This window comes from Fringilla coelebs (assembly GCF_963513975.1).
Source record: "Fringilla coelebs genome assembly, chromosome: 13".
Classification (NCBI taxonomy): Eukaryota; Metazoa; Chordata; class Aves; order Passeriformes; family Fringillidae; genus Fringilla; species Fringilla coelebs.
The window spans coordinates 7230580-7252286 of NC_140039.1; the positions used below are offsets into that span (position 1 = coordinate 7230580).

Here is a 21707-nt window from a genome sequence, read left to right on the forward strand (position 1 = left end):
TGAAATCAAAGTGTTCCTTTTTCCTCCTTTACACAAGATATGTAGCCAATAAATGGATGTTTTGGCTCTTCATATTGTGCTTAGATCATTTGCCTGTACTCCAGTCCCTTAGGACAAACTCATTCATAAGCCATTAGGCTTGAAAAAATTTCTAAAGAAACACTGCTGCTTTGCTGTCAGCATCTTGTCTTGGGAAATTTGACCAGCAGAGAACTTGTGGGCTGGAAGATGATGCTTTTGGGTCAGTGCAGTAGAATTCCCAGGGTTCTGTTGTCCTGATGCCTGGCAGGATTGCCCTGCATAGCCAGGAGATGTTGCTTCCACCTTTCCCCATGGACAGATAGATGTCTTTTCAAGTACTTGTCAGGAGAGAACAGAGCTGAACATGTCATTTAGTGGACCTGTTAACATGGTGCCTGGGGTTTTAAATACGAATGTCATACTCCTTTTCTCAGTAAATAAAGCAGTCAGCAGTTTCAGCCGTTAGTGGGATGCTCACTGGTCACCTTTGGCATGTTTTATAGGCTGGATTTTTCTGCCTTGTTTTGGGAGGCACTGACAGTCTGGTCCCAATGGGATCTATTTTTGTTGAGATTTTCAAAAGGGATGTTTTCATTATTTGTGAAATGTTTTTATGCTGCACACGGGTACTGTACACTCTGTTTCCTGGAAAAAAAAATGCACTCTGTTTTATTGCTGGATTTAAAAGGGATAATTGGGGCTTTATCTTGATGGATGGTGTTTCTACTTGACTCTGTTTCAAGTTCCTCTTTCTCTATGCGTGGCAGATGACACAACTGCACTTACTTGTTCATCTTACTCCAGTATGACTTGAAATGAGCTCACATGCTGCTTTAGTCACTCTGTTTCTTCAAAACTGGATTTTGTGTAGCTGGTGGCTGAATCTTGGATTTGGGTGACAGCAATGTTCCACCATCAGAAATCACTGGGACTGCAGTAATTTAGGGTTCAGGGCTTTGTGCTGTCCTCTAGCACATAATTCACCATACAGTACAACAAACTGGAGTCCAGGAAAAGGCACTGATGTCTTAACAGATGTCTCCAGTACAAGAAAATGAACTCTCCACTGAGCCTTGTGTACTGTTAATGTGGCTGGTAACAGGAGTTTACTCTTGGCTTGACCCACTGAGGGTTTGTGTTCTTGCTTGTCATGTTTTCATATGCATTGTGCAGTCTTGGGTTTGCACATTGTAGCTTTAGAAACCTGGTGGTGCCACTTTGACTGTGCTAAGCTTAGCCTTGTTAGGCAGGAGGATTTTGCTGGGTCACTGTTGTGTGCTTTCTGCACCAACTCAAGGATTCTGTAACAGAGAAGTATTTGACCTCCAAAAATGCCATGGAGGTTTAATGTGGTAGAATTATTCCCAAAGCACAAGCAGCTTGCAGTCCATCCTAAACTGAAAGCAGTCCTTCCAGGAGAGGAGAGGTACAGCACTGATCTTGGTGAATGAAGACTACTTTTTTCCTATATCTAAACATTTCTGAAAGTTCCTCTTTGAGGAATGAAATAAAAGGCAGATTAATTTCTGTGTTGTATAGAACTCCAGGAGTGTTTACAATCTCTCCTGGGGTTAATGGAAACAGTACATACAGAGTTTGGGAGTGGTTTTAAAGATTACTTTCTCTGTCACAACTTTTAGCAGTATTTTGTTGTTGTTTTAGGATTTGCTAGTGTTTGTTCTTTATTCCAGTGATGCTTTAAAGGAGGGAAGGAGTATTTAGCTGCTAGGTCCACAGAAGTGTAAATATATTTACAGGCAATTGGACTGAGCACTCTATTCTTCTGTATGAAGTACAAGCCTTGGTACTTCGTTGGCAGAAAGCCCAGTGGCTTGTGAGATTTTTGAATGTAATGGAATAGGCTTCAAAACTATTGAGCTCGAGTTGGAGACTGGATACCTTTGGACCAAATCTGTTGTTACTAGATGAAGTAGCCTTACCAGAAAGCCAAAAATATGATCCTGTACAAAGCTACTCCTTAACCAGTCCTGTCACAAAGTGTCAGCCTGGTTACTGCCTACTGTGAGCTCAGATTACCTAAAAGTAACTAAGCACAAAGACATAGGCTGGGTCAGGAGACTTCAGATGTAGGATGAAGGCTCCCTTTCCAAGGGACTGTGTGCTGACCCCTTGTTTCAGAGTGCTGCTGCCCTTCCCCAAACATGCATGTAGCCTTGTTTTCAAAGGCAGCCTTTTGGGTGGAGGATTGCAATGGGACTTGGGAACACCAGAGACAACAAGCCTCTTTTATTGTTGTAAAACCAAAATACCAATCTGGATGAAACACAACAAAAATGAGTTAAGGTTAGTGACACTTTGTCTCTCTGGTCATTTTGGTGGTATCTGTTCTGAAATGCACCAGACATGCAAGTGGACTTTTGATGAGAAGACAAAGTTGCTCAGTCCAGGTGCCCAGCCAGCAGTGTTTGGCTCGGCTTTAAGCCATGGAAACGAGCAGATCTTGTGCTGACAGAGCTCCAAGGCAGTGGGTCTGAGTGACTTAGCACAAACAATGGCAGCCCTGGCCTGGCACAGACCAGGGAGAGCAGCCCTGGGGCTCGGGGACAGCTCGTGGCACGGAGTCAACACTGAGCTCTGGGCACAAAGGAATTCTCACCCACTCTGAAAGTTGTTGAGCACCAGTTTCCAAGAAACCTCATGGCAAAAGAAACAAAAAAAATCTGGAGGTGTCATGTTTCTCCTCTCCTTTTTATTTTTTTTATTATTTCTGTTTAAAATAAATTTTAAATAATCTCTATAGACAATCAGAGGTCTTCTAGGAATCTCTACCCAAAAGGGTGCCAGCTCCACACCTGTGGGCCTCTTTCTTATACTAACTCATTGGAACTGATGCACTTTTCCTGTATTTTGCCTTTTTTAATTAGCTGCTTGTTCTTAAACAAAGATTTAAATGCATATTGTGTTGTGTCCCTTCTGCTTGTTTTATCTTTCTTTATCTTTTAAAAGAAAAAATATATATGCAGTGAGACTGAAGTACTACATGGAAGAGAAACATGCACAAGAAAATATGCCTATTAAGTCCCACCATTGTTTGAGCAGGTGTAACAATTTAATCAGAGGATTTTTTAAAAAAATATTTTGGATGGATATTTTACTTGTTTTGTCTGTAAATAGTGTATAAAAGTTTGTGTTATATGACAGTTTTAAGTGGTTGTAAGAAAATTAAAAAAGATACTTAAACTGTTACTGATGACTTTGGTATTAATATCATAAATACTGCTGCTGACCATGAGCGATTTTCCATCTTGGAAAACTGTGGAAAGTTGTCTGGAATGTTCCATTGCTTCCATCAAAGGTAAATGCAAGCCATATAAGTACCACTTGGAAAGACTTCATGTTGAAGAGCTTGATTGGGTTTATTCAGTTCCCTCAAATGCAGGAGTCCTCTTTATCAAAGCTTCTTCTAAGTAACAGGTTTTGTTTCACAGGATGCTGAATCCAATTAATATACAGGAGCTGAGGACAGGGCCTACAAAATTACTACAAATTGGAGTAATTTTCTTTTATTGCCTTCTTCAAACCTTGGAAGATGCTTGATACAATCCACTGCAAACCTTGCAGATGCTGCAGCTCCTGGATGGTTTTGTAAAGGTTAATGCTACTCCAGCAAGCTGAAATTTTAAAACACTCTGGCTTTGCTTCCTCTGAATAACATGACACGTTTCAGAAAACTTTGCTTTGCAAAGTTCTTGTTTCCTTACTTGGCATTCCAACAGATTGTACTCAGCACTTGTTTCTTGGCTGCACTTCAGTTACCTTGAGCTGATTTTACACTGGGTGCAGAAAATGCATAGGAGTGGGATGAAACTGATTTGCTTAACACTGTCTTTAGACCTCTATAAATAAGTAGGATTTAACATAAATCTTCTACTTGCCTTCACAGAGCACTGTCTGCTTGAGAGAAATCTGAAGGCTTGTGAATAGTACATAGCAGGAGGCAGTGATTTGTCTGCCACAGGTTTCAGAAGGGCTTATAGGAGTCATGATGAGATGAAACCCTTGAAGAGGCATTTTGGGGGAATGATCTGGTTTAAAGCATGGAATTTGGAGCATGAGGCATAAGCCCTTTGAGTTAAGTTTCCAGATTCATGTCTGAAACATAGGTTTTGTGCATAAATAGCATTAGGTAAATCTTTAACCAATATTGGGGTTAAGGTCAGGTATGTGTGTGGGATGTCTGATGTTCAGCAGCAGCTGTGAAAGCTAAAAAACCACCCTGGGCGACAAGCAAATAGGTCAAGTCCAGGTTGCAAATGCAGTGCTTGATGGCTGTTACCATTGTGTGCAAGGGGGAGAAAAAGTAACCTGCTTTGGTCCGTGTCTTTTCTGTTAGGTAACTCTTGCTTTTGGCAGCTCAGAGCAGAAGAGTGTGGACCTGGGGCCAGAGGCACTGGACAGAGCATTTTGGCTGTGTGCTCCCTAGGTAAGAGAGCTGAGAGCATTTCTTTTTCTAGCTGCAACTTCCATCCATCTATGACACAGCCTAAAAATCAGAAAAATCAGTGTCGTGTGCCAATACTGTTTGGCATTACCTGCCAGGAAGGACAGTCACGTAGGTAGGTTTGCGATGTAGACACAACAAATGTTATTTAAAGAACTATTGATTTATGTGCTTAGCTTTGCTTTCTGATAGCCTTAAGCATGTGCTTTCTGGGTCATATTTATAAGTGAGTTCATATTTAGACAGGGATTTTAAACTATTTAAGGAAATTAAAGAAATTGTGTAAGAAAACAATACAATGCAACATGACCTGGGTTGATCCTGCTCTAAAAATAAGAGCCGAAACTTGATGCAGTTGTGGCTGGCGAGGATGAAGAGGGGTACAGCACAACGGGGCCAGGCGAGGCTCACTGGCCAACAGGTCCAGCTTCACAGTTTTCCAAATGAAAGTGCTGACATGTTTTGTTTAATCCATTGGGCCGGGGGTTGCCCTTTACAAAGGATGAAACATTTTTGCTAAAGAACCCAGGTCATACTTTCCTCTTGCTAGGGCGATAGCAGCCTTGCCTGACCCTGTGCAGTCCGGGCTCAGCAAAGCCTCCGGTGCTGCCGTTCTTACCCGGGGATTCCTCGGGCCTGTGGTGCAGTTTGGAAAAGAGGTGGATGCTGGAGCGGGTGTTTGGATGCTGGAGCCAGACGGTATGTGGATACTGGAGCGGGTGTTTGGATGCTGGAGCCAGACGGTATGTGGATACTAGAGCAGGTGTTTGGATGTTGGAGCCGGACAGCGTTTGGCAGCTGCCCGCAGCACCGGGCCCTCCTCTGTCCTGCTCCTCAGCCGGCAGTGCCCGGGCGCGGCGGCGCACCCGCTGCTCCCGGGGGCCCGGGGGCCGGTCCGTGTCACGGGCGGAGGGCCGAGGGGCGGCGCGGTGACGCGGCGGGGCGGGCAGGGGCGGTGCGGGCCGGGGAGCGGGGCGGGCGGGCGGCGCAGGCAGCGGGGCGGAGCGGCAGCGGGGCCGGCACGGCCGCCATGCGCCGCTGAGGGCGCCGGCCGGGCCTCGCCATGGGGGCGCCGCCGCCCAACGGCAGCCTCGGCCTCACCTCCGGCACCCCGCGGCCCGCAGGGGCGCCGGGGCCCGGGGACCGCGGCTGCGAGAACGGCGCCCTCATGGACAGATTCGGCATCTTCCTGCAGGGGCTCCTGGGCGTCGTGGCCTTCAGCACCCTCATGCGTGAGTGGCGGGGCCGCGGCCTCCGGCCTGGCGGGGAGCGGGGGCGGCCCGCGGACGGGTCGGGCTCGGTAGCGGTGCCGCGGCCGCGCTGCCCCGGGGCCGTCCCGGGAAGGGCCCGGCTGTCCCGGCTCCCGGCCGGGGAGGACTCGGAAGGGCCGCGGCGGCCTCGGGGGCGCAGCCGCCGGCGGCGCTTTGTGGGTGCCGGGTGAGCTGGAGCGGGGCCGTGCGGGGAGGCCTCAGAGGCGGCGGCTCGTGTCCTTTCGCTCTTTTAAACTTGCCTTCCCCAGCTCGTACCCGTGCTGGTAGAATTTATTGGGTGGGTGTGTGTTCTGCTTGGGATTCTGCCAGCAGGAGGAGGTGGTGTGTGCGGAACCGCTCGGGTTTGGGACGTACACGAGTCACGGGTTTGGCTGAGCAGTTTTGCTGCAGGTGCACCTACCCTGTCATGTCACCAGCAGCAAAGTCACACTTGTTTCGGTCGTGCCTCGCTTCCTTGGAGGGCCATTCCTGGGAGCTGGAGCAGCCCGAGAGCTGTGCGGCCGCTGGCAGCACTCCTGACGCTGCTCTCCGATTGTGGTGGAAGGGCAAGGAGGGTCTGGTGGCTCCAGCCCTGTGGGAGGGAGTCACAGCAACGTGAAACAATTCTGGTGGGTTTATCTCTGTCCCGTGGTCTAGTTAGTATCCTTTGGGTGTAGGAGTGGAAAAGAAGCCTGGTGTCATTACTCAGCTGACTGTGACCTTGCTGATAGCAAAAAGTGGGAGAGGAAAAAGAGAACATCAGGGACACGTTTTATAGTTTGATCTAAAGATTTGGATCCTGTTTACATTAGAATTGCACTGATGCCTTCTCATGCTGCTGTCATACCATTATGCTTAACTCAGACATTTGCTACCATGTTATATTTGCATGCCTTAGTGTCTCAGTCGCTATTGACAATTACATTGCTCTTCTAAAAGCTATGTGTGTAGCTGTCATCCTGTGGCTGAAGGGCAGCAGTAATCAGCAGTTTAGTATTTGGTCAGTGACAGCAGCCTCATAATTAGAACTTTGAGCAGTTTCTAAACAGAAGTACCTCTGTGTAAGAAGGTGATGAGTACACAGTGTTGTTTTTAGATTTAAGGGATACAAATAAGTAATTTTATATGGATTTGGCTTCAAAAGATTAAGAACTATAGATGTTAGTTGTCAAGATGGTATCTTTTTTTCTGGAAATAGTATCTTTATGCATATTACAGTAACACTGGACTAAGTGATGACAAGAAAAAGTGCCTGTAAAAAGTAGGAAGTAGAAAAATGAAAACCTTGTTGTTGGCTGCACTTTTTGACTTGGGTTAGGAACTGTTAAACCATGAACTGGGAGGAGGCTGTTGATGCGCTGGTGGCAGAAGGGAGTGGAAGGCAGCCAGTCCTCACAGTGTGCTGGTGAGAAAGGAGTCTGTGTTCAAAGCAGACTACAGCAAAAACATAGCAACTTATCATTCTTAAAAGTGCATATATTCAAAAACAGGACAGGTTTGTTTGTCCCAGCTTTGCCAGCCACATTCTCTTCCACAGTATTTTGTGCCTCTTGCTGAGCAGGAGGAGAAGCTGGTGACACCACATGGGCCTGCCACAGTGGTACAAGAGCAGCTCTCTCTCTGTTAGTGGCTGTTTTGTGCAAAAATTCTATTTGTCTGATAGCTATTTCTGCATGTTTCTGTTCACTAGCATCATAAAGTCATCCCAGGACACCTTTTTATGCACAACACCTAGTGTGTTGTTCCAAACCCTTTAAAGTTTCCTCAAGAAGTAGGGCTTTTTGTGACAGGTAAGGTGTGACAGAAAAGCAGGAACTTGTGGCTGAGAATGGAGGGAGAGTGTGACCTCAGCAAACATTTGGGCACCTGCACAGCTGTTCCTGCCCCCAGGCTGCTGGGGCAGGGGGGGGGGACACAGCTGCTGGAGCTGCATGACAGGACTGGTTGCATTTGAGCTGGGGTAGCTCTGGTCCTGAAGCTGTCTGGCACAAAAGAGGCGCTGGCACAGAGGGAGAAACAGTGGCTGTAGGCAGAGGCTGCTTGAGATTTGTGACTGCAGTCAGGCCCCTCTGGAATAGCAGTAATTCCCTGTGTGCAGCTGTATCATTTCTCCAGCTCTTGCCTTACTGGTCTGGTATTTAAATTTAATAAGGAGGAAGTCACTTGTCTTTTGTCTTTTTTTTTTTTTTCTGAAAGGAAGCACTAGATGGAGATGTTCTAGTATTTCAGTTGTGATTAATGGTACTGAGCCCTCTGTAGTAAAAGAAATTAAAGTAATGGCACCAGAGATACATGGCACAATTGCTCTTCATGCACAGAAACTGTCTTTCTTTGAAAAATATTTGATTTGACATGTAAAGAATAAGAAATTTTGTTAAGTGGCTAAATCAAAGGCTGACCCAGATGTGCCCTTTTCTAGGCAAATTTTACCCTGCTTGCATTCAGTGGAAAAAAGAAAATATTTTTAAATGTAAGCTGTAAGAGAAGAAGGACCTTTTCTGTGCCTCACTGCTGGATGTTCATCTACAAAGAACTGAAGGACTATTCTGAAAGCAAAATTATTTAAGATCTGACACTCTGGTGTGCCACCTTTTTGTTCATGCCCCGGTTCAGCTGCTGTAAAGCTGTGCTGTCAGCTGACCTGCCAATGACATCATTCAAACTTCATATTTGAAGGGCTGAAATGTGTTAAGTATCAGGTTTTTAGTTTGTGGAAAATGTGGTAGCTCTGTGCCAGGGAGAGTGTGGGAGCTGTCCTGCTGTGTCTGTCTTCTGATACTGGTGGGAAAGGCTTTTACCCCAGGCACATCACCAGCCTACCTTGTGTGCTCCCACTACTGAATGGGCACAACCAAGAAGTGACAGGAATGGTGAATTTCTCACTTTTAGCTGACAAAATGTTCATTTGACATGAATTCCTAGTTTTCCTTTTCCTTGTAGCTCTTGACTCCCTGTTTTGACACACAGGGAATGAAGATCAGTTTCACCCACTCACCCTACCTTACCATTTAAATGAATGAGTTTGTTCTAGGTTTTTCCAGATTCAAATATAACCTGTCACAACCCCTAACCTTTTTCTTGTGGAAGCTAGTGACTTTAGCTAGTGATCATCTATCTCGAGTTTATATGGGAGCTTCCCTATCTCCCTTTAGAAGAGTTGAAGTTTGGATGTGGTTTTTTATTGTTTTAAGTTAAGGCCACCCCAATTCACTCCTTAGTCTCTCTGATTCCGGATTGTACCCTGCTGTTCTTGATGTGAAGCATGTGCAGGGATTTTCTGATGTCTGAAGCAGTAGTGAATTTACTTAATACTATCAGAGCCCACCTGTTGTGTTTAATTAGCATGAATTAATTTTACTGCTCAGCTGTGAGGCTAAAGATGTGTGAAACAGTTTCACCCAGATGCAACAGAGGTTCCAGTACAGGAAAAGCTGAACTGAAGTTTGGTGCGACAACTTCTGTGAGGTCTCTTCTGACCACAGGCTCTCACTCCCTATCCAAGGGAACTCAGTGATGGAAAACCACCTCATTTTGGCAAGTCTGCTTGGACTGGCAGCCCTCTTGGACTCCAGTCACTGACTCTCAAACCTGTTAGCCTGATGGTTTTAAGTGTATTGCTTGGTTTTTTTCTTGTTCCTCCTGCCTTACATATGGATTTGTTTTCAACCCTGGTTTGTTTGAGCCAAGCCACTTCATAACAGGAAGTCTTAATGAGTTTCCCTTGATGGAAGAAATGCATGCTTATGCTACAGGTCACTAAGCCAAAGATAATATTTTTTTCAATGTTTGCTGCTATCATATTTGTATCTTATTTCATAGGATCTTGATTTAAAATGATAGCTTTGCTCCTTAGGTGTTTGAGGTTCCTTGGTGCAATATTTGTGTTTATTTCCTGATGCCACAAAGCATCAGGAAGGTTTTAAATACTTTAGTGTAATACCATGTATTCTGTCTGTAATTACAAGCACCTTCTGAGCATTCTGTAGTTGGGCTTTCATTGGTAGTGTGTGATAAGAGAGGGAAGTTAGCGCAGTGTTCTCATAGATGTATGATGTCAGATGGAGGTTTAAATAACTCCATTTTTATTACCCAAACCTGGGATAGACATGGGGGAAAAGCCACTGCCCATCCCCTTACCCTGTCTGACAACCTGTTTAAATTAGTTTATTTACTAAGCTTGTTTGCCAAAAGATTGGTACCTTATCAGAGTGTGGCAGTGTTTGTTTTGGGCTACTTAGGAATGACTGAGAAATCAGATGTGAGTTGTATGATGAATTATTGAAATAGAGGAGTCAGTTGTTTCTCTGTAGCTAGAAGGTTTCTGTCTGTCTGTGAGGAAAATACAAATATGCTGTAAAGGAGACCAGAGTGTGGGAGTCTGTTCCCTTTTTATGGCCTTGTTACAGTTTGTGTCTGTACTCAGGCTGAGAAGGGTTTACAAAAGTGGAGTGATTGGGTAGAGGTGCAGTGAATTGCCCAGTAGGTGGGTTTGCTGTTGAGTCACAGATGAAACAAAAAGAAACCATTCCAAAAAAAGATACTATATATATATATATTGTAAGGTGCTGTCTTTGCTTACAGTACCTTAAAGGAAATACCTTAAAAACTACATCCTTAATGCCGGTGAACTTTACAGCAAGGTTTTCCCACTTAAAAAGCTGTCCAAGGAGAAGAAATGATTTTTCACATAATAAGCTATCTTAGTAGGTAATTTAGTAGAATTTGAAATGCCTTAGCAAAAATGTGCTTTTCAAAGGAATTATTTCATATTTACATGAAGGTAAAGGAGTAATTTTATGGGAATAATGGTCTGGAGAGAAGGAATTAGAGGTAATTCCAGTTGCCTTTAAGAAAAAAGCATAAAATAAGCTAATGGATACAAAAGGTCTAAACCATATGATTTAGTTGTTTTCTATAGCAATTTTCTTTCTGCTTGAGCAGGCTTAGAAAATATGAAAATTTGATAGCCTGTAACATCAGCAGTGGAATACAGACCTCTGAGTAACAGCAACTAGCTTATTATGCATGGCATTTCCTGAGATGCTGGGCAGTGGCCTGCTAGCTTTATTAATAAAAGTATTTCTTCAAAAGATTATATATTATTCTGACTTGCTAATACTGCATCCTTGAATGTATTTGCTCTGAGTGATGCAGTTAATGTTCACATGAATTCCTGTGGACCTCTCAGCAGGGTCCTTTTTGTGTCCGGTGTTAAAACTTGTCTCAAAAGTGTCAAATCACAAATGGGAGCTTTCGTAGTTGTAAAAATATGAACAGCATTGTGCTTGCACACCGCAGGCACGATGCAAAACGCACTTTATTCATTCTCCTAGAACTCTCACAAGTGCAGGCTTCTGGTGGCTTGCCAGGTAAATGCAGAAGTGGCATTGCAATGTGTGCTTGGAAGGAGGCGAAGGAGCACTCTGGGGTACCGCAGCAGGGCGTGGGTCCCTCTGCAGGTAAAGGAACACTAGCAAGATGTGCTTGCTGTTGAGCTGTGCTAAAAGGAGACGTTCAGGAGAGCATTTTTAAGAAGCAGGAAGTGCCAGAAGCTCCCTGGGGAGCCGCACTGGCGGGTGGCGGGGTCGGGGCAGGACCCTGGACAGCTCCCGGGGCCGCGGGCAGCCCCGGCCGGGGCAGAGCCGGGGCCGCTGCGGCTGCGGGGGGAGCGCGGGCACCCTGAGCCGCCGTGCGCGGGGCCGGGGCAGCTCCTCCCGGCTGGCTGCGGGCCAGGCAGGAAACGGGATGGGCCGGTGCTAGTAGAGATGTGTGTTACTCTCTTCCTCCTGCGGGCCCGTTCCGTGGCAATTAGTGACGATCGGTATCGCCGGGCACTGTAGTAGCTGTTGTGGTGTAGGTTAAGTGCCTGCTTGTAGCTGCGGGACTTGGAAAAGCCCTGTGAGGTCACTTTGGTCAGGGCCGAGTAAATTGTGCCTTACAATGATCCAGTGTTTCGCTGTCCCCAGATGGTGAGGTATCGCTTGCAGCCATGTAGCATTGCTGCTGCTTGTTTGTTTTAAATAAATCATCAGCCCTTCCAGTGCCTCTGTGACATCCCGAGCTGTGTTTGAGACAAGTAGGAGAGATGCACTGTAGCAGAAAAAAGAAATCCAACCCTGGCTAAATTAGCAAAGTAAATTACTTTCTTTTGCCATGCTTATACTGTATTACTCTTTAACATATGAAAAATCTATGTGGAATAAATTCTGTCCATTGTGAACTCTCCAGAAAAAGGCACATCTTGCTGACAAATTTCATGCTGTACAAAAGCATGTAATAATAGGTTTGGAAACTGATTCTTTTAAATGAAGGAATTAACCTGCTTTTTTATTAAAACTGCTTTCAAGATGTCCAAGTCTTAGTTGCCATAGATTGTAATAGCACTTTATTGGTCCTCATGTCCTGATCATGTCAGGTCATTAATATTTTAGTGTCACTATCCTTGAAACACCATGCCAGTAAAAGTTAAGACAAGGAAAATAAGGCACCAATTTAGACAAATAATCTGCAGTCTCTAAGTCTCTCTTCATGAGGTCTGATGCCCTACTTTGTCTTGCTGACTCAGAAAGTGTTACATTTTCTTATTACTCAGCTGATTGCTGGATGTAGTTGTAGGCCCCATAATAAGATTGTTCAAAGTATAATTACACATGTCATTCACATTATGAAATGTTTAGGAAAAAGGATAAGTTATGTTGACATTTGTAAACTATTAAAATGATAAATTATCCAGGAACTCTGAAGCTGTGTTTAATTAGGATGAACTTCTGGACTGTTAGCTAAACTGGTGTTTAACTCTGAAGTGCATAGTGAATGTCTTCTGACTGGTGTTTTATAATTAAATCTGTAAGGAGCTGATTTGTACAGGCACACAGGCTGCAGTTTTGCATTCTGTGGTGATATTAATTTCATGGTTAATGAAGTTTGCATTCTTAAAGTGATATTTAACAAGGTCTTATCTGTGTGGATTTTGTTGATGAAGTGAAAAATCAGGTCTACTTTTTCATGCCTGCTGGTAGGAAATGCTTTGCATTCTCAAAGATTTCTTGATCTCAGCAAAATTTATTCCCTGTGAAACTCAGTTTGCTAAATCTCTGGCAGACTGAACACAAGCTCAGAGCTTGCATGAGTCTGCCTTTGCAGGCAGTGTGGTGTGGGCATGAGGTTTTAGGGTTTAGTCAGGGATAACTAAACTTATTCACAGTGATGGTCATGATACAGAAGACCTGTTTTTCTGCCACTTAGCCTGAATCACACATTTTATATCAATTTGTTGTCTTAACCTCATACATGTGTTGTCATTTGTAAGGAAGGTTGAAAATGAAAATGAGGTAAAATGGATTTACAGTTCAAATTCCTCAGAGCTCACTGTTCAAGGTTCAGATTCGTGGTTCCAGGTGTGAGTTATTTTACAGGCATGCAGAGCTACAGCAGGGGAAAGTCATGTCAAGGAAGTTAGTAAACTTGGTTTTTTCTGGGTTTTATAATGTTTTTTCCTCTAAATGTTGCACCTTTTTTAAAAATAATAATAAGCAAACATTGTTTTGTAATTCGATATGTTTTTATATGGTTTTGGTCATTTTTTCTTCTGTCATGTTTTTGGCTACCCCAGGTTCTAAGGCTAAGCATTCCTCCTCTCATGGTGATTACTGTATGTTGACTTGCCTGAGACAAGAGGAAAACTGTGCCACAGTTCCTTGTTTTCTCTGGTGGTGGGACAGTACCACGCTCGGGAGCAGCTGGTCTGGGAGCTGCAGGGTGCTCAGGAGGTGAAGATTTGTGACAAGGAGTTTATTTGGGTGCTGCTTCTGTTTGAGAGGTTTCTCCATTGCTCCACCGACCCTGTGAAGGGGATGAACCAATGGAAGTAAATTCAAATAAGGTTCACCACAGCAATCTTGGACAGCCTAGGCAGTCCTTTTGAGAAAGTTCTTTACTTACAGAAACAACCTTTGCTTGCTTTTTCTTGTTTCACTGTGATAATTTCTTTTTTTTTTTTGTTTCTCAAAAATGCAGAATTTTCCCATGGAACAAAAATTACTTTTAAATTACAAGCAGCTATTCACAACTACCAGCATATATCCTCTGTCTCTCATAATTTCTGAAGATACTGTGCTCTAAAATTTTAATTCCATTTTAGAATAATTGCCTTTACTTCCTTCCTGGTACTTGAGAAGCTGCTATTCAATATCTTCCTTGCTTTGAGGCAGGTGGTGTGACTAACAGTCTACATTATTTTTTATACATAGGACTTAAACGCTTTCTTTGGAAAGTAATTGTAATGTTAGAAGATGAAATAGTGTAAGGACTAAAATTATAGTGGGGGAAGTCCCATCCTCCTCCATCTAATCTTAAAACCATGAGTTACTTGTGGCAGTATGTTTTCAGGGCTGGCATTAGGTTTTGATGTAGTTAAGGAGTAAGAAGCCTTTTGCAGGTGGAAATCATTACATGATTTCATCCTGATTTCATAAATTTAATTTATGAAGTGTATAGCTAGTTGTTAGATACATTATATCAAAGAGGTCTGCATAATTGGCCTCTGACTCTCCTTTCATGGTATTTGATCATGTGTAAAGAGAATATATGAAAGTAGGTTGTGTATCTTTTGTTCTTTGTAAAACAGTTGGTGTTGTATGAAATGTCTGTCTCGCAATTCAATGCTCTGATAGTTCCAGCCTAGAAGGACTGAATCTGGTAAGGAAAGCTCTTTAGAATTGAAATAGCCCCTGAACATACAGTTTGCATCTACCTTTGGCCTCCTTGATTTAACATATGTGCTGTTTTATCTTTTTTTGCAAAGTTTTTACAGTTTTCCTTTTGCATCTTTTTTGTATTTGAACTTATATTTCAGGTTTGCTTTCTGTTTTTAAAACTGCTACAGTTTCTGCCTTGCTGAATATTTTAATGAATGGTGATTGAGTTTGGAGCTGTGCTGTGGCAGTTCTGCCCGTTCCCAAGAGCTGATTTAAAACAAGCAGCTTGAATGACTTAAAGTTCATTGATACCTGTTGTCATACTAATAATGTTCAGAAAGCTTCATGTATTATTGAGTGATCTTGTGAATGCTGTACGTGAAAATGGTGTTGTGAATCGTAAGTTGCTGCTTAGTGCACATTAATATGGATTGATTCTATTTGTCTTGTACTAAATAATTCATGTTTCCCAAATGGTTCTGATTTCTAACAGAGAAAAAAATTCACTTGAACGCAGCAGACTGTATTTTTCAGTCTTCACTGGGTGCTTGCATAGCATGACAGGAATGGCATAGCTGTTTTTCTAGCAACCTTGCTTTTTCATTTGGCAGTTGTTTAATGATACCTGCTGCAGAATATAAAAGTGTTTGCAGGAGGGATCTGTATCAACTTCCCAATGCCAATCTCACAGGCATTTTCACTGGAAGCTTGGGTTTGCTTTGCTTTAACTATCTCATACCTGTTGAAGAAACAGAATAGCAAATACATCTCTCTCTGAAAGTGCTGGAAAACTGATTTATTATGACTTTCAAGCAGAGCACACCTTGACCCAACAGTGCTGTGTATGCTAAATGCAAAGATAACAAATGCCTGTCTCTTAAGACTGAGTTGTGGCTTTTAACTTTATTATTTGGATAAATATTTCCTAAGCTACTTGTGCTGTTTACCTTAGAGTTCTTAAAGCAGCTACTTCCATCCCTTTAATTTTAGTATTGCCATGGCTTTTGGGAGCTGAGGGCTGGATGCTTCTGTTTACAGGGTGTGTTGTAGATGCATTTTATGATTTCTAAAGTGCTCCTCTCTCTGGGGAGACAGCAAATAAATTAGTAATCGAAAGGGTGAAGTTGTGTGCAATTCTCCCTCTGCTAAGTTATAGTTGTTTTAAAAGTAAGCTTTACCTTTAAGGAAAAGGAAAAAAGCCCCATGACAATGGCTATTGATGTGGTGTGTCTGGGCTGCTGGCTCTGCTAAGATGTATTTGTTTCCTTTATTGACAGCCAAGTTAATGCATCTGTCAGAGCCGCACAGTCATGTGCTACCAGGGTGCATGGGATCAGTCTTGCTGAAATTGTCTTAGGCTGAATTGTATGCAGGTAATATGATTTATTCGTGTCTCCCAGAGCCAATCTATCCAAACTAAGGATTTAGGAAAATTTTTTGGAGCCTAAAGTGCGTACATGTTAGGGAAAAAAAACTCACCAGCCTCACGTAATGCATTTGGCTGCCTTTCCTGAAGCAGCAGAATCATCTGATTTATTCCAAAACTCAGACAGCAGTATTTAGGGTTCTTTTCCTGATAATGATTTGTCCTCTCCTCCCCTGCACTGTGAAGGGGAGCTTTACTTTGTGATAGCCATTTCCTGCAGAATGACTGTGAAGTTTTAGCTCTCACTAAACCTTTGAAGCGACAGGGTAGGTTTTCAGCTGGCTGTGGAAGCAGGTAGGAAGTAAATGCTTTTACACAGGTAACTTTCAGTTACTGTATTTCACCAGCATGTATCTTGCAAGCACTTCTGCCCATTTGATAAATAATGTGAAATCCAGCGCTGACACCTTGTTTTCAGTCATCTCATGTCATCTGTGTTGAGGCAAAGGAGCCCAGGTCATGAGATAGCTGGGCTTGATGGATGCTTGGCACTGGTGTGTTTAACTTTGCAGTAAAACACAGCCCCTTTTTCTCTGCTCTGACAGAAGTTCCAGTCAGGCTCACAAAGGTTTTGCTGCCTTATCACAACATTGTAGTCACTGCTGGCAGTGGAACAGAGACTGAGATAAGATCTGTGGTTTGCAGGTACCTCGTGGCTGTCCAGGCACTGCATCTTTAGTGTGACTTGTCCCTGAATAACCAACTGGCTGGGTCATTAAACTTTATTGTGTCCAGCTTTCTATAAAGTTTCTCCCTGGGTGACTTTCTTTAATGGACCAGTTCTTAATTACACTACAGAATCATTAAGGCCAAGGGCGCAGTGGAATTAAGAAAGGGGTTGGGTTCTTGCATGGCTAATGCTGTTTTCTCTCTTACAGAAGTTTTAAAAATCCTTTTTGCTAGGCAGCAAAGCTGGGGGCTCATGCACTTCGTAGTATGTCAGTCTGATACTGACTAGAACAAAATTTTCCCTTAAGTGAGTTATTCCATAACTTTTTTCATCATGAAGAAACCATGGTTCCTGGTGTGTTTCTCCAATGCAGCAATATCACTGGAAATCAGTTCTAGTCCAATATAATTTCTGCTTTAGTATTGTGGGTGTCTCATGTGTGGAGAAGTCTGCATCCTTAAGCAAAAATATTGTGTAGAATTCTGGGGCTCTTATGCAGGAAAATAAGCAGCTGGCTTAGAGTGTCCTGCATTTGAGCGTGTAGCTAATGGGACATAGGAGTAGAAGGAAGAATTTGCAGTAGGGCAAAAAATGAGTTGCCAAGAGCATAGTGCATTTTGGGGCTGGAGAAATGAGCAGCACACCAAAACCACTGGTTCTTTTGGTGTTTTATTGCAATCACATTTATTGCCTCTTTTAAAACAGATGTAGACAGAATTTTTTTTTTTTTTTTTAAGCTCTGAGTATGGGGAGATGCTGAGCTCAAAAGTGTCACGAAAGCTCTTGGCAATTGAGTCATACATGGTCTACACAGCTATATATCTTTTGTAAGGCATCATTGTAGCCTATTCTCATTGGACATGTGTTTTCTTGCACAGTTAATTCTAAAAAGAAAAATTCTATTTTGGGGAACTCTTTTATGTAATCTCATGTAATTATTTATTCTCACTGTGCTGCTACCAAGAAAATAATGGGAAAGGGACCAAGTGAAATGGCAAGACAAGCCTCTTAAAGGTTTTGCTTTAATAGTAAAGGGAGGTAAGTGCAAATTAATAAAAAAGATCACAAATAACATGAAATTCATTGGTAGTTGTCATTTCACAGTCATGTGAATTTTCAGGACTTATTAGTGTGCATATGCTTGTTCAGAGCAGACATGGTTCCACTGTTGTGGGAAGTGTTGATACTAACAAATAGAACAGTGTTTTTCAAAGTCTTCCCAAATAGAGTTTAAAAAATAAAAATCTGGCCTGCGTATGTAGTTGACTTTACAAGTTTTTTACAAGGTTAGAAAGTGTAGGTTCAAATTTGCGAGGCATATGGTCTGATAACCAAATGTTCTGGAAATAGTGCCATTCTCTGAGAGTGGTCATCTGAAAATCTGCATCTGATTCTAAGCTTGGGTGCTACTGCTTGGTGTAACTTTAGTGTTACTCCACACACAGTGAGCAAACAGCCTTGTACAGGAAACTTGTAATCCTTGTCAGGAATGCTGGATATTGTGTGAATCAATACCAAAGTAGCCTGCAGATCCCAGGAGTCTTGCACTGTGAGGGCTGTGTTGGAGGATCTGTCTGGTTGCAAATGTGTTATTTGGGAAGCTCACACTGCAGCAGACTTCTCAGTGTGAGATTCTGTCCCTCCACATATGTGTGTGTGTGTGTGGTTTTCAGTTAGCCATACTTTAGTCCTTTGATTATTGGTTCAAATCTTGGAACTTTTTAAGTGTCAGATCACAGGAAAATGAGTTCTAGACTTAAATACCAATTTTTTTTTGGAAGGGACTCCAAACGTCACCTGCTCCTACCTCCTGCTCAGAGCAGGGCTGGCCCATGTCCCCTTGCTTGGAGCATTGTCCAGGGTAATTTTCAAGCTCTGTCAGACTGCAGTCGCTGCATGTTCTTTGTGCAGAATTTAATTGCCTTCACTGGAAATTTTTTACTTCTTTCACCCTGGAATTTTCCTGGCTTCAACTTGTGGCTGTTTCCTGTGGCCCGTGCACTTGTGAGAAGGGTCCAATCCTGCCCCAGCTGAAAGTGCCCACGCACGTGAGGAAATGTGAATGTGATGTGCAAATGTGATCCTCGCCAACCTTTCCTCCTTTTCTCTTTGGCCAGCTCAGCTCTCGCTCTGCTGAGGGCTGATGGCAGAAATATATAGGAGGTTTATGAAATGAATCAGTCACATGCTTTGTCTGTGACCCAGCTTTGAAAAAGTTTTGAGAAGCACTGGAAACACTGGTGACATTCCCAGCTCTCTCCTCAGAAGAGCAGTGTTGTCATAGTGCAGCTGCAGAGGACATTGAACATGTTGATTTTATTTTTTTTTTTCAAATTAATGAGCTAGAGAAATCTTTGATCTTTACTGGGGTAATAAAGATTCTTAATGAGAACTGCCAGAACCTGTATCTAAGACACGCAGTAGTGCATGATACATAGAAACATTTCAAAGGTGTGAGATGAGCCAGGTTTGTGCTGCTATGAGAGCAACCATCCAGAAACTAAGAGTTCTTGAATTCATATTGAAGTTACTTCACATCAGCAAAATAGTTCCTGTGGGACTTCTTGAGGAGATGAAGGAGGGAGAGAAAGGATGGATTTCAAGTGTTGCTTTGCGTATTGACAACTTGGAGAGGTTTTATTTCATTTCTTGTCTCTGTTCTGGCCGTTATTTTTCCCTATGATTCTTCTGAAATTCTGATTGCAAAACTCCCACATTAAAGTAAGCGTTAGAAACCCTTCCACAGTACTCTGTCATTAATTATTCCTAGAATTTCAATGAAGTGGGAAGACAATTCAATGAACTTGAATTTTGCATTAGCAATACTGTGTCTTATATGCTTATCTATTATCTGTCCATCTGGCAACTCACATGCTTGTTGGCAGAAGTGCTTTTATTTCCTTTCCTGAAAAATTCTGGCACTGAATGTGTAAACAAGCAGCTCTTCTTTCTTCATTTATAATTCAGCATGAGCTTGTGCACGTTATTAGTTAATTAATATGAACCGTGGTGGATGGCTGCCGGTGCGAGCGCGGCGCTCCGAGCTGAGCATATGGAGCAGCGGCGCGGCCTCGCAGGCAGGGCCGGCAGATTGAGATCCATCTGTCAGCTGACACACAACCAGCCCCAGTTTGTGCTCAGACTGCCAAGAGAAGCTGGGGCTGGGAGCAGCAATCCTGACTGCTTTTGGGGGAGCACAAGGGGAGAAATTACTTTCCCCTCCCTGACTTGATAGGTGTTTAGAAAGTGCCGGTAAAGATTCTGCAAGAAGCGCGTGCTGGCTTTTGGTTCCAAAATTAATGTATTACTACCGAGCGTGCTGAGGACCCTGAGCTTACCAGTGGGGTTGTCAGCAGCCTGTGGGGGTTTTGCTCAGTTTAGTTACTGGGAAGGCTCAAATTCTGCATCAGGGGTATGTTGAGAAGTGCCTGGCAATGTCTGCATCTGTCACAAACACCTGATGCTCACAGACACTGCTGCAAGGAGCTGGGCTGGGCAAACAGCACTTTCATATGGACCTACTGAGCTTTCAAGTGCACAGGTACATATTCATCAGATTGCACCTCCTCAAGATTTTACTCATTTAACTTGGGGGCATACATTTTTGTGGTGAGATCAGCCAGTCAGTACATTCCAAAAAGACAGCTGCAGAGGCTTTCCAAGCTTGCTCTCCTGTTTAATGTGAACTCAAATGAAATGTGTTTCTAGAACTGGCCAGAGAAACACAGACCTTATCTGGGCTGTTTCTCAGTACAGATAAAATTTGAAGTGCTGTTAGTGGAATTGCTTTTGAATATCCTCTTCCAAAAATGAATTTTTGTGAATTTTTGAAAGAAATTAATGAATCTAGGGGCAATGTACAGCTTCATAGCAATAACAGAATTCAGGGGTGGAACTCACCCCTGCCCAAAGCATGCCCACCACAGCAGTTTATTGCCATTTTTGTCTGCAGAAAAGCATCTTGCACTAACTACAGTAAGTTGCAACTTCTGTTTCTTGCATTTGTTTTCTGATGCTTTGTGGCTTGCTGTTGTTACACAAAAGTGCCACTAATTAAAGTAATCCATAATGTGGCTGGGTAGGACTTGTCATAAATAACAAACTGGTTAACTTGGCTGAGTGTTGCTCATTTTTAACAGAAGTTTTGTATTTATGTCGTGCTGTTCACAGGGAAAACTGCTGGCAAATGTTGCTATTACAACTTTATCTTTGGTGTAAATGTACAGTCTTTTTGTCTTGTCACTTTTGAGCTTCTCAGGGGGTGAAACAGTTTCTCTCTGCTGTCAGAAGCAGTGACAGTGAGGTGACAGGTTGGCAGTTTGGTGTTCCCTGCAAGTGCTGCCCCTCCACCTTGGAGGTGATTTATTTAATTGCTTTATGAGGGCAGTTGACTTTGGGGAAAATTGCCTTACTTGTGAAAAAGTTATGATTGGTTCAGAAACCAGAATGTGCTTTAAAGGCTTGTAAGCTGGGCAAGCATGATGTACCCAGAGCATCCCATGTTAAACTGAAATTCATCACTAATACCTAGAGAAGCAGGTTAAAATGCCTGCTGATATTTTGTCTGACTATACCTGCTATGGTTTGTGCCTCTTGAACCAGAATATCTGCAATTTGAAGGGGTGGAGGAGAATCAAGGATTTTTTTTTTTAATAAGAGGTCATTTCTGAAATAAGAGCCTAAATAATTGTTTTTCAAGAACTTATGTTGAAGGAACTGTTGAGTGGTACTGAAATTTGGGCAGAAGGAAGTACAGCCCATTCTTAGTGGAAAGGTTTCACATTACCTTGTTGTGTTTGTATTCTTTGGGATGTGTAAGAATTTAGTATCTTGCAGCTGTAACAAAGAATAAATGTGTGTTAGGATATGAAGCCAGATCTGACAGAGGTGAGGCTGCCCCAGCTCTGACCCGTGGCAGGGCTGAGTGTGTGTTCCCAGCAGGAAAAAGGTTTTCTTGCCCAGAAGGAGTTAGAAATGGAATTTCTTAAAAAGATGGGACAAACTTGAGACCAGACAGAGTGAATATATGGACCAGTCACTGTTTGCACATCAGCAACTGCTTTTATGCCCTTGTCCCTCTGTTTTTCCACCCTTGTTCTTCAGGAGTCCTTCCAGATGGATCTGGGATGGGTTGGAAGTACATGGAAGTAGCTGGGCAGGGTGTGAGAGGAGCTCTCTGTCA

The 21707-nt window shown here is 43.0% G+C and overlaps 1 protein-coding gene across 1 annotated transcript in view; it reads left to right on the forward strand.

The window, feature by feature from the left end:
- The first annotated feature begins 5489 nt into the window (after positions 1 to 5489).
- The window catches only part of LOC311158710 (store-operated calcium entry regulator STIMATE-like), a 32104-nt gene continuing 15886 nt past the window's right edge, over positions 5490 to 21707 (forward strand). Inside the window, exon 1 of the mRNA XM_084214285.1 lies at positions 5490 to 5715. Within this exon, the coding sequence (XP_084070411.1) occupies positions 5547 to 5715 (169 nt within the window). The 5' untranslated portion in view covers positions 5490 to 5546. The remainder of the gene's footprint in view (positions 5716 to 21707) is intronic.